This window comes from Trichechus manatus, unplaced genomic scaffold (assembly GCF_000243295.1).
Source record: "Trichechus manatus latirostris isolate Lorelei unplaced genomic scaffold, TriManLat1.0 scaffold00097, whole genome shotgun sequence".
NCBI classification, from domain to species: domain Eukaryota; kingdom Metazoa; phylum Chordata; class Mammalia; order Sirenia; family Trichechidae; genus Trichechus; species Trichechus manatus.
In genome coordinates, this window is record NW_004444033.1 from 3,540,201 (window position 1) to 3,552,913 (window position 12,713).

General features: G+C 54.9%; 3 protein-coding genes across 8 annotated transcripts in view; all 3 read left to right on the forward strand.

The window, feature by feature from the left end:
- FLNC (filamin C) overlaps positions 1–3,867 on the forward strand; it is a 29,866-nt gene extending 25,999 nt beyond the window's left edge. For 4 of the 6 annotated variants that reach the window (XM_023737081.1, XM_004382648.1, XM_004382647.1 and 1 more), the window contains 5 exons: positions 1,118–1,250; positions 1,345–1,521; positions 1,712–1,930; positions 2,584–2,793; positions 2,926–3,113. In XM_023737081.1, coding sequence (XP_023592849.1) covers positions 1,118–1,250; positions 1,345–1,521; positions 1,712–1,930; positions 2,584–2,793; positions 2,926–3,113 — 927 coding nt within the window. Of the gene's footprint in view, positions 1–1,117; positions 1,251–1,344; positions 1,522–1,711; positions 1,931–2,583; positions 2,794–2,925 lie in introns of all 6 variants that reach the window. The other 2 variants (XM_004382645.1, XM_004382646.1) reach the window with 1 other exon arrangement.
- Positions 3,868–6,940: 3,073 nt separating this feature from the next.
- Positions 6,941–9,774, forward strand: ATP6V1F (ATPase H+ transporting V1 subunit F). Its single transcript, XM_004382651.2, has 2 exons — positions 6,941–7,182; positions 9,284–9,774. The coding sequence occupies exons 1-2, from the start codon at positions 7,025–7,027 to the stop codon at positions 9,483–9,485; spliced, it is 360 nt and encodes a 119-aa protein (XP_004382708.1). The 5' UTR covers positions 6,941–7,024; the 3' UTR covers positions 9,486–9,774.
- A 530-nt stretch (positions 9,775–10,304) lies between these two features.
- Positions 10,305–12,652, forward strand: SPMIP1 (sperm microtubule inner protein 1). The gene is made up of 2 exons (XM_012557379.1): positions 10,305–10,725; positions 12,543–12,652. The coding sequence occupies exons 1-2, from the start codon at positions 10,305–10,307 to the stop codon at positions 12,650–12,652; spliced, it is 531 nt and encodes a 176-aa protein (XP_012412833.1).
- Positions 12,653–12,713: the final 61 nt, after the last annotated feature.

Below are 12,713 nucleotides of genomic sequence, written 5' to 3' on the forward strand. Positions count from 1 at the left end.
GAGCTGGGTCTCAGCAGTGACAGTGGAAGGCAGAAGTCCCCTCTCTCCCGCTGTCTGTCTAGCACAGGGCTGGGCCGGAGTGGGGAGGAAGAAGGAAAAAGCCCCAGAAACACACCCCCTTTGCCAAGCAAGCACGGTCCCTGCCCTCAGTGGCTCCAGGGCTTGCTTCTGCCTTTTAGGGTTTTGTTTCCCTGTCCTTGCCGCCACCTGCACTTCTTGTTCCTGGGACTCTGCCCCACCTCCTCTGAGAGTTCTAAAAAAACTAAATGCCATAACTTATTAGAACAGGAGCAGAAAATAAATACAAAATCAGAGTAAGCAGGTTTTACGAGTGGGCTCCAAGGGGTTCATCTCTCCGTAAACTGCATGTGGACATCAGAGCCTGGGCCTGGGCCCTCTGCTGGCCGCCAGGTAGACTGGTGTCTGAGAGAGAGGAATAAGCAGGGTCTTCCTTTCATCGTATCATATGGGAGCGTGGGCAGAACGGGTTCTCAGCAGACCAAACTGGCACGTGCAAGCCAGGGATGCAAGGGTTAAGGGCACACTCCATAAGGCAGTTTGCCAGGTGAGGCCCTGAGCTCTTTCGGGGGCCCAGCCCCCTCCCCCAGGCCCCTCCTAGCTGCCCCCTCAAGTCATCTTGGCAGCTCCTCAGGGAGCCCACCCCCAGGCTCACCCTCACCTCCCCCCAGAGCCCTCCCTGTGCTTCTTCCAGTCTTCCTCACTGGCCCACCTCCTCCAGGAAGCCCTCCTGGGCCCGTCCAGGCCAAAGATATCTTGGCTCATCTGAGCGGCCCAGAGCTCCCAGTCCGCACAGCTCTGTCAAGCACTTGCTTCCTCACCGTCGGGCCTGTTTTACAGTGTCCGGGGCTTTCTTCTCTAGCCTGGACAGGGGCACGCCACCTTCTCCCCCCTTGCTTGTCACAGCTGGGCTGGTGCCCACCTCGTAGCAGGTGGGTGCAGAGGGTTACAGATCCCGCCTCTGCCTCCCACCTCCCACCCCAGCCTGTCAAGAGCCTTCCCTCCAAGTGGGGCTGACAGTGAGAGCAGGGCTGGGCCTCAGAGCGGCCCTTCCAAACCTGGTTCTCCTGGGAGTCAGCATCTCCTGTGGCCTCTGCAGGAGACGGGGCTCAAGGTGAACCAGCCGGCGTCCTTCGCGGTGCAGCTGAATGGTGCACGGGGTGTGATTGATGCCAGGGTGCACACGCCCTCTGGCGCAGTGGAGGAGTGCTACGTCTCCGAGCTGGACAGTGGTGAGCTGGCCCTGCCCACCCTTGCCCAGGCTGGGCCTCTTGGGGAAAGTAGGGGGAAGGACGAGGTCTCACCCACCAACCCTCTGCCCCACAGATAAGCACACCATCCGCTTCATCCCCCACGAGAATGGCGTCCACTCCATTGATGTCAAGTTCAATGGTGCCCACATCCCTGGGAGTCCCTTCAAGATCCGTGTTGGGGAGCAGAGCCAGGCAGGGGACCCAGGCCTGGTGTCAGCCTACGGCCCTGGGCTTGAAGGGGGCACTACTGGTGAGTGCTCAGGGCTGGGGCAGAGGGGGGTCATCGGGGCCCTCCTAGTCCTGTGCCACCTTGCCCTGAGGCAGGCACAGTGATGAGCTGGGCCTGAGTCCTTGGAGAAGCTGCTCAGGGGACCCCAGACCCACCCTTGCTCTGGGCGGGAAGCTTCCTTGCTACAGCCTGGCTACCTCTGGCCCTGCAGGCGTGTCGTCAGAGTTCATCGTGAATACCCTGAACGCTGGCTCAGGAGCCTTGTCCGTCACCATTGACGGCCCCTCCAAGGTGCAGCTGGACTGTCGGGAATGTCCTGAGGGCCACGTGGTCACTTATACTCCCATGGCCCCTGGCAACTACCTCATTGCCATCAAGTACGGTGGCCCCCAGCACATCGTGGGCAGCCCGTTCAAGGCCAAGGTCACAGGTGAGTCCCAGGGTGGGGAGAGGTCCACCCAGCCCAGCCTGCAGCCCAGACCAGCCTGACGGCCCTAGTGGCCATTCCCATCAGTTCACTGTCTGCTCCAAACAATGATAAGTCATCCCGAATAGAGGAGACCTGGCTTTACACAACAAACCATTCTGTGGGGTTGTATGTAATCATTTTAACAATCAAATTCTTCCTCGTTGTTGTTGTTCATTTCTCATTTCTTTTACTTGAGTGATTCCTCATGTGTAAGTTTCTTTCCTCCTGACTTTCCATCTTTCTTACTTCCAAGAAGATAGAGATCAGTAAATATTTACCAGCTTCCCTTTCTGAAGGTATTAGGTGGATTAGTTGGCTGTATCTTCCTTTTTAAACGTCTTACACTGTGACTTGAGTTTCTAGACACAGCCTTAAAGGACAAGGCGGGTGGGGAGACTTAGGGATAAGCATGAATTGGAGCCAGGAGCTCGGGCACTTGTTTGGAATGGGGCTGCCACTCCTGGGATGCCGCAGCTGAGCAAGAGGGCTGGGGGCCCTTATCCGGGCACCTGAGACACCGAGTGCTTTAGCTTCAGGATTGTCAGTGCTGGCCAAGGGCCCACTGATGAGGGCCCAGCAGGAAGCTCCTCTGACCGGGCCCCTCTGCTCCTCAGGTCCCCGCCTGTCTGGAGGCCACAGCCTTCACGAAACATCCACAGTGCTGGTGGAGACTGTGACCAAGTCGTCCTCAAGCCGGGGCTCCAGCTACAGCTCCATCCCCAAGTTCTCCTCGGATGCCAGCAAGGTGGTGACACGGGGCCCCGGGCTGTCTCAGGCCTTTGTGGGCCAGAAGAACTCCTTCACTGTGGACTGCAGCAAAGCAGGCAGGCTCAAGAGGGGGAGCGGAGGGAGGACCGCAGGGTTGGGGAGCCAGGAAAAGAGGCTGGGGCTCAGGGTGTGGCTGCTGGAGGGACGCGGCCCCTGATATGAGCCTGCCCCTCTCGCCTCCCCTCCAGGCACCAACATGATGATGGTGGGCGTGCATGGGCCCAAGACGCCCTGCGAGGAGGTGTATGTGAAGCACATGGGCAACCGGGTGTACAACGTCACCTACACCGTCAAGGAGAAAGGGGACTACATCCTCATTGTCAAGTGGGGCGATGAAAGCATCCCTGGAAGCCCCTTCAAAGTCAATGTGCCCTGAATCCCCAAAGTACCTCCCCCAGCCTCAGCCTCCACCTCTGGCTACACACTCACACACATACCCAATTGTACCACACCTGGGCGCACACGCGCAGAGTCAGACACCGCAAACCCCTGCCTGGGGTGTGAGGCCAGTGGCACGACCTCCCCTCCCATTGTGCCCCCAGGGGTCGGAGGGCCTGCCTGTCTTAGGGCAGTGTCCCTCCCCTCAGCTGTGACATGAGAGTGGACTGAGGCCAGGCTTGGGCAGAAGCTGTGACCTAGGGGTTGGGTGGGGGGTGGGGGGTGGAGCCAGGAAAGCCCTGAGTTTTCTGTGGGGCTGAGGCCAGCGGGGGCCTGTGTGTTGGGGTGTCCGTGTGTGTGAGAGAGACCACCTCAACCCATACTGCCAGCCAGGCCTCCTCGCCCGGAGGATGGCGGCTGGCCTGTCTGGTGACACACCCCAGAGCATTCAGGACTTGGAAAAGAAAGCACGATTGGAGAAGAAAACAGATCAGCACAGCAGCAGCGTGGCATGCAGATGGTGGGGGAATGATACTCCACCCAAGCCAGGCTTCCTGGGGGACTGAGTTCTCTCTCTCATATGTATTTTTTTTTTTTTTTTACGGTTGCACAGTTCTGCCCCATGGGGGCCTTTTTTACACACTGCGAGGCCCAGCTTTCTGGGGGGACTTTTGCACGCGTCATGCGGCTCAGCCAGGAACCGCTTAGGTGGAAAACTCCAGACCCAAATAAAGTTTGCGGCCTGTCACAGAGGCTCTGGCTGTTCCTTGGGGGGTGTGCTCTCCATAACTGGCCCCTACTTGCCTGTGGACACTAAGTCAGGCCCTGGGGAGGCTGAGGCCAGCGGCTGGCTATCCTCTGGAGGACTGACCTGAGCTGAGGGAAAGGCCCTGGGGCAGAGGGCCGCCCCCCTGGGCCATCTGTTTGGCGAGGTCTGGGACATTGGTGGAATGCGTGAAAGATCTGGAGTGGGGGCTCAGGGACATGGGCTCGGTCCTCAGCTGGAGGGCTGGCTAGTAGAAGACAGGGTGGACACTGTTCTAGAGGACTGCTCTAACTACTTGGAGGCCAGTTTCAGTTAAGCCTGACCTCAAGGACATTCTTCAAATTAGGACTTTAATACAGTGAGCAATGGCTCAATCAGGAATGCCTCTCACCCATTAGGCAGCGGGGAACCACATGCAAACCCATAAGCTTCACTCCAACCACTTCCTGGTTCAAACGTGGGTCTGCTCCAGCCCCACCCTCCAGCCCCGACCAAGTCTTGCTCAGGGCCTCCTTCCTGAACACCTGCACCAGCCTCCGAACCAGCAGTCTCTTGGCCCCGGCCAGCCCCTTCCAGCCTGACTATGGCCAGAGGGAAATCCACATGAGTGGGATTATGCCTGTCTCTGGGTTAGGGCCGTCCTGTGTCTCCCTCCCCCTCCAGTCAGAAGTCGACTCTCCCTAACAAGGCCTCCCAGCCCGCCAGGTTCAGACCCCAGCCTCCCCCACTCATTCATTCCAGAACCCCTGTGGCTGTGTGATCACTCCCTCTTGCATTCCCACCTCCAAGCCTACTTCACCTTCACGGGCCTCTAGTTTCCTGGGCACCCAGGATGCAGTTTGGGCCCTCTTCCTGGAAACATCCTTGGCCCCCGTTCATCCTTGCATCTTCCTGGACAACAGAAAGCTGTCCTGGACCCATCCCTGCCTCTCCTGGAACAGCCCCCCTCAGTTGCTATAGTGCCCTGGGGCACATCTCTGTGGCTGCATTTACCGCCCTGATCTGTGACCATGTAACCACTGGTTGGCCTCCCGTTCTAGACTGTGAGCCCCCTGGCCCTGGGAGGTCTACACAGGTGTCACGAAGGAATAATCAAATGAGCAACTGAGAGCCAGAGCACAGCAAAGAAGCATTTCAGGCAACTGACCCCCCAAATATAGACCAATGCCCAGACATTCAGCACATGGTGGTGGGTCTGCCAGAGAGGATCCAAAACACACGTGGCACCAGCTCTTAATCCCTCTCCTCCTTACCTCTTCACACAGTAGTACATCTGCCTCCTCGCTCCTTTAGAAGTTTCTTTCCCTCCACCTCAGAGGAAGAGGTGCCTTCCCCCACGCACACACTAGATTCCACTCCCTCCATATCCTTCCAGGGCCGCTTTTACTGCATGCCCCCTCTCCTGACGTTCTCACCTCCTCTCCGTCCTGCAGAGAGCTCCTTGAGGCCAGAAATAGTGTTTTCTCCATCTTGTGTCCTCAGCCCCTTGTCATGGGCACATTCTGTAAACGGATAAATTCTGGTTGAATGAAGGAGTGCACGAGGGATGGTGCTGCCCTAGATCCTTCTACCTGACAACCCGACCAAAAGTGGCCATTGAGGCCTGTTCTCTGCTGGGCACTGAGCCAGGTGTTCTACACGCTCCCTTCTTCATACCCCTCCTCACTCGCTGCCCTCGCTCCTCCTTCTCCCCAGCTGTGAGGTTTTACTCTCCCCTGGCTGCCTCAGCCTCGGCTGCCCCCCTCCAGTTCTTAATGTGTTATAGATCTCTAGTCCAGCTGCTCTTATCCAACCACAGGGCATGCTGCTTGCTGAGAATTTATAGGCCCAATCTCACTGAACTCTCATAACAACCCTGTGAGGTGGGCATATTATTATCTGAGGAAACCAAGCCCTAAGAATTTCAGTGATGGGTTCAGAATTACATCTCTAATAGTAGGGCTGAGATTTGAACCCAGGTGTGTACACCCACTAGACCACACTCCATACATTCCAAACTCACAAATCACGTGCCAGATGCCAGGGGTGCCTGTTTGTTGAAAGGGAAGAGGAAAAAGTGGAACTTGCCCTTCAGCCTGTTCATCTTAGTGTTTAGTCTCCCAGAATGTTACTCCCATGCACATAGGTCCACAGGCCAGAAACCTGGCAGTCACCTGGGTCACTCCCTCTACCTCACTCTACCTGCATCCCTCCCCAAACACATCCAATCCCAAAACCAGTTTTCTCCATTCTGTCTCTAAATATCCCTCAACTCCTTCCACTTCTCCACATTCCCTTTTGCCACTGAGTTCCAGGCTCCATCATCTCTCACTACAATGGCCTCCCAACTTGGTCTCTCCTCCGTCGTCTGGCCTTTCATCCAAGCACAGTCACAATGGTCCCTCTAAAACACAAATGATGGAGGTTTGAGTCCACCCAGAGGCGATATCACCCTATTGCTTAAAATCCTTCAGCGGCTTCCCACCATTTTGTAATTGCCTGTTCACTTGACTCTACCTCAGTAGACAGTATCATCAAATTGTTCATTCTTTTATTAATTGGACAAAGATGTACTGGGAACAACAACAACAACAACCTGGTACCGTTTAGTCGATCCCGACTCATATCGTAGCGACCCTGTAGGACAAAGCAGAACTGCCTCATAGAACTTCCAAGGAGCAGCTGGTAGATTCAAATTGCCAACATTTTGGTTAGCAGCCAAGCTCTGAACCACTGCGCCACCAGGATTCCTAAATGTATTGAGTAGTTGTTAATTATGTGCCAGGCACGATACGGACCTGGACCTTGTCCTCGAGAACAGGAATCGTATGTAATTCTACAGAGGTAGGCTCAAAAACGTTTGTTGAACGAACAAGTGAAAGCGCGAACGACGGAACAAACGAACGAACGAAGAACCCCGACTGGGAGAGCCCGAGTGCCGCACAGCCTTCTGGGATTCGTAGTCCCCTGGTTACAGCCTCTCTCTATGGCGCAGGCGTACCCAGATTGAAGTCACTTTGCTATTAATGCGCATGATCCGGAAGGCGGGGTGGGAGAACTGCGCATGTCTAGAGGCGCGGGGTGAGGCTGAAAAGGGGACGCCTGCGGAGGTGGGGATTTGGTTACATCGGGTAGACTCGGGGTGAGCTCTGCCGGCTGCGAGGATGGCGGGGCGGGGGAAGCTCATCGCGGTGATCGGAGACGAGGACACGGTGACTGGCTTCCTGCTGGGTGGCATAGGGGAGCTTAACAAGAACCGCCATCCAAATTTCCTGGTGGTGGAAAAGGATACAACCCTCAATGAGATCGAAGACACTTTCCGGTACGGTGGGCCGCGAGGCCTGGACGGGGCATCCGCGCCCACGGCCTGGCGGGCACGGGGAGAGGGCGGAGGCGGCCCAGGGGTGGGCGAGGGCCTGCGCGGGGATTGGCAGACCTGGCCGAGGTTTCACACCCCACCTTGGGGGTCCAGGAAGTCCAAACACCCCTTCGGACCGGAGGCCTCTGCCCTCCCTTCGCTCCTTTTGGGTTCGGTTGTGCCGTGGCAGTGTCTGCTGCCACAGGCTAGCCCCTCACATGACGGTGTGTCAGGAAAGGAGGGGAGAAGAGCTCATGACGGGCGCCGGGCGCTGTCTTTCGGCCCAGCCTGTCCCTGCTATAGCTGGGCCTCTGGAGCGCTCAGTCCCTTCAGGGCCTGCCTCAGCGCCTCTTTAGGGAGTCCCCCACGATCATCGTAGAGCAGGTTCCTACCCTTTTTCGAGTTTGTCCCAAAGGAACCACACACTCAGTGACCATCTTGGCAGTGTGCTCGGGCTTTTTTGTACTTTCATCTCCATTACGGGCTCGTAGTTATCCTGAAACGTAGGCGTATTCCTACACACAATAAAAGAAAAAACCCAAACCCGTTACCGTCGAGTTGATTCCGACTCATAGCGACCCTATAGGGACAGAGTAGAACTCCCCATAGAGTTTCCAAGGAGCACCTGGTGGATTCAAACTGCCAACTTTTTGGTTAGCAGCCATAGCACTTAACCACTATGCCACCAGGGTTTCCAGGCTTCCCTGGTCTTGTGCATAGTGGTCAGAATATCAGGAGTGTGTCCGCCGTCCTGCTAAGACCTTGGGCAGCTCTTGTACTTGAAGCCCTCATTTCCTGCCCTGGCTTGAAAGTGATAGCTTCAAGTGTGGGTGCAAACCGGCCCTTTAGTCCCGGAGGTGTCCTGGTGACTAGAATTGGGGATGCCAGCCTCCTGTTCTTCCCTCACTCCTTCTCTGGGGTCCCTGCACCAAGTCTCAGGAGTAAACCACTCCTGTTCCCTCCTGAACAGCCCAGCCCAGAGCTGTGGCTGAGACTGGTTCCTGCTGCCTGGAGTCTGACAGACCCTGACAGGGGAGGAGCTATCTGCTGACTTCTAGGCAGTCTGGTAAAGTGACTCCAGTTGTCATGAAGGAGGACAAACTTTACTCCTAGGGTTTTCCATGTTTCCAACCAAACGGGATTAGAAATCATTAAGTCTAACCTAGCCCAGTGCCTGGCACATTACTGACTGGATAAATTAATGTAATGTCTGGGTGGGTGACCACAAGAAAGGAGGATCCCAATGTCAGGTTGAATCTGTGTGGAAACTGTGATTCCTTCATTTTTAATTTTCCTCTTCCTATTTTGTGTTCTTGGCTCATGCCAAAATTCCACTCTGACCCATCCCTGCCCTCATCAGCACAGACCATGAGACCTTTTGTGGACTCATCATCCCTTTTTTTTAAAAATTTAATTGGTTTTCCTTTGAAAAGTTAATGTGTTCATATGGTTTGCAAGTTGATATTAACAACATACACATCGAGAGGTCTTTCTCACCCATGTCCTCTTTCAGCTCATTACCCGCCCGATAGATGACCACTTTGTTTCTTCCTTATCTTTCCGGTATTTTTTATGTGAATACAAGGGAATACACATCTATGTTCTTAACCTCCCCCTTTCTTACGCAGTGTGTCCCTGGGTGGTGCAAACAGCTAACACAGTTATCTGCTAAGCAAAAGGTTGGAGATCAAGTCTGCCCAGAGCTGCCTTGCCGCTGAAAACCCTATGGAGCACAGTTCTACTCTGACATATGTCAGAATGCCATGAGTCAGAATCGACTCGATAGCAGCTCGTGTTTTCTTACACAGGGCAGCACATTGTATACACTGGCTTGCACCCTGAAGCCTTCCCAGCAGGAAGATAGAACTCTGACAGACATGGCCCTTAGCTTTCGAATGAAACTGATTCTTGACAGAATTGAGAGTGTTTAACATGGCGATCTTTTCCCTTGTCCTTTGCACTCCCTGGGTTATTAGCTTCCACAGCCCGGCCCCACCAACCCAGAATGGGCTGCATGGGCAGCAGAGAGAGACCCTCAGAGCTGTTTCCTCATCTCTCCCAACAGGCAGTTTCTAAACCGAGATGATATCGGCATCATCCTCATCAACCAGTACATCGCTGAAATGGTGCGGCATGCACTGGACGCCCACCAGCGCTCCATCCCAGCTGTCCTGGAGATTCCATCCAAGGAGCACCCCTATGATGCCACCAAGGACTCCATCCTGCGCAGAGCCAAGGGCATGTTCACTGCTGAAGACCTGCGCTAGGGTTGCTCCCAGCCCTCCAGCTCCGCCTTCATGTCCGGGCTTCTCCCCAGCCTTGTCATCCACCTTCTGTGCGTTCCGAGCCTCTGATTTCCAACTCCCTGCCCATTCCCACTCCAGAGAGGCTGGGTGAAGTGCTTGAAGGTTGCTGGAGATCTGGCATTAAAACCAAGGCTGGCGAGGGAGTGGGAAACCTGACCATCTTCTCTCCCCCTCCACTACCTCTTCTCTGTGCTCTTATGCAGTGTCATTGTTGATGTTAAATTAAAGTAATATTCTTGCTTCTCTCTAAGCTGTGGGCTGGTGCTAGGAAGGACATGTGTGGGTGAGGCTGTTGGGGGAGATCGGACTGGCAGGGCTGAAAAAGCTGCTAAAGATGCAGGCATGGCAGCGTTAGGCCAGGAAGATTGTGCCAGAAGGCCATAGTTCAAGGACTGGTCCCCTGAATCAAAGACCAGCTCTGTGGGCAGGATGAAGGAGACATAAGCCCAGGCTCCCCTTCTTCAGTCTGCACTGGGCTGGGATGGGAGTCTGGCCTCAAGGGACCAAAGCAGAAAATACAGGACACCTGGAAGTCTGTGATACTAGACTGAGCCTGGGTCCTGCAAGAGGTCTGGAGGGTCAGAGCTCTTACTGCCTATGGGCCCTGGCCTGAGGCTGCCTCAGGAAGCAGGAAACATGAGCTCACTGAGGGCATGGCAGGTAGAACCCTGGCCCTGTGTGAGGTGAGGCTTGGTTGCCAGGTGACTGTCCTGGGGCAGCTGTCAGCAGGAAAGCCTCCGTTCGCTCTGCTCCCCCCGGTACCACTCCTTCCCTGCCACCATGTCACGCCAACTCAACATGGACACACTGCGGCAAAACTTCTGGAAGGAGGAGTATCTGAGGGAGAAGATGTTGCGCTGTGAATGGTACCGCAAGTATGGGTCGATGGTGAAAGCCAAGCAGAAGGCTAAGGCTGCGGCCCGCCTCCCTCTCAAACTGCCCGCCCTGTACCCCCAAGCCCCACTCTTACCTGCACCTGCCCCCAAAGCAGCCCCTTCCAGGGCCCCCAGCCCCGTCCAGGAGGCTCCTATTCAGTCAGAAATGTGCCCAGTACTGCCTGCCATCCGGGCCCTGCTGTATGAAGGCATCTCCCACGACTCTCAGGGGCGCCGCCGCTACCTCAACACCCGAAAACTGGACTTGCCAGAGAAGCGCTACCTCTTCCCCATCACCACCAACTTCACATATGGCTGGCAGCTGGGTGAGCCCCAACCTCCAGATATTACTCATCTAACAAACACAGAGCACCTGCTACGGGCCAGGCAATGCTTGGCATGAGGCAATGGGACATGGCCCTTATGTGGCACAGACATTTTGTGGAGGGGCCAGACCATAGACAGCAAGGAAATGACCCAGACGGACAAGTTCCATGACGATACTAGGGAGTGACGGTCAGGTGCCTCTGTCAGTTGGATTATAGGGAAAGGCCTCTGGGGAGATGGTGTTTAGGCTGAGACCTACCTGGTAAGGAGGAGTTTAGATTTGATTCTGAGTACAGAAGGAGGATTTTAAGCAGGTGAGTGATACTGGTCACTTTTTAAAAAATCACCCTGGCTGGTCTGTTAAGTAGTGGGTATTTCAGGGAAAAGAGTAGAAGCTGGCAGATGAGCTAGGCATCTGTTAAATTTATCCAGACGAGATGAGGATGGCTGGGGCTAGGGTGGCTAGCACTGGAGCTGAGAAATGGAGTCAGGGTATGTTTTGGAGGAAGAACCAGTGGAACTGACATGTACTGAATGTGAGAGGAAGGGAAAAAGCAGTCAATGACGGTGCCCAGGTTTCTGGCTGGAGCAGCTGCAACAGGGTAGACTGGGAGAGGAGCAGGGCTGGAAACGGTGAAGATGGATCAGTTTGGGCCACATTATGAGGTGTTAGGCGGCTGTGTAAGTCTGGTCTCAGGAAAACCATAGACGCTGAGAATGCAAATTCCAAAGTCATCAGAATATAAACCAAAACCAAACCAGTTGCCCTTGAGTTGATTCTGACTCATGTCGATCCCAGGCATGTCAGAGTAGAACTGTGTTCCATAGGTTTTCAGTGGCTGACTTTTCAGAAGTAGATCACCCGGTCTTCCTTTTGAAGCACCTTGGGGTGGACTTGAACCTGTACTTGGTTAGCAGCCAAGTGCATTAACCGTTAGCACCACCCAGGAGCTCCCATCAAAATATAGGTGGTGATTAATTAAAGTCATGAGGTTGGGTGGGGCCAGCTCTGGAGCACAAGCTGTTGGAATTTGGCAAGAGGGGAGGCAGGGAGCACAGAGCCAGAGGCAGGTAGGGAGATGGTGTTGGCGGGAAGACTGTCCCTCTGAACTGTCTGTTTTTGCTGTGAGGCTCAGTCAAGGTCATTAGCTGGGAGAGAGAGGAGCAGGAGAGTGGAGCAGTTTGAGATGAGGAGTAAAAATGTGGGAAAAGGTACATGCCGGGAGTGCCCGGGGTGGCTGGTGCTCAATGTCCCTTTGCTCCCTGTGGTCATGAGTTTAAAGTGAGACCAGTTACTCATTCAGGTGTCTTTCTCCAGCTGCTTGAATGCAGATGCAGAAAAGGTGGATGGTTGGGAATAACTACAGCTGAGGTTTTGCCAAGCAAAGTTCCCCCACTTTCCCCAGGGCCCTAATATGGGAGTAAGGGGAGCTACTTGCCAACAAAAGCAGGAGGCAAGCCCCAGAAAGGCAGCAGGGCAGAAAGAAGCCCATCTCCCAGACAAGCCTAGCTGTGTCTGCCTCTGTGACAGGAAGGGCTGGGTCCCCCCAGGCAGAGAACCCAGAGGCTGAGGATGGGGGCAGTGGTGGCGGATGGCTGTCCATGACTTGGCCATAGACTCTGCTTTATCCGGGCACCCAGCCAGCTCCCTGTACTTCCCTGCAGCCCTTTTTCCTCAAAAGAACTTCTTTTTACTTCACATTTGTGGATACAACACAGGCAGGTTCCTAGGGCTATGCATGCACAAAGTCAGGACCCCCTGCTCCTGAGTTCCTTTCCCAGGAACCCATTCCTGGCCTCTGCCGTCTCTTTCCAGGACCCCCAGTGAAGCAAGAACTGGTCTCCTGCAAGATGTGCCGCATCGATTCCTTCTTCCGCAAGAACGGCGTGTTTGCACTGCTGGACCCCCGCGACCTGGCCCTCTGACCTTGAATCAGCAGGACAGGTGGACTCGGGAAGGGAAGAAGAAATGACAAGCTTCCTGGTG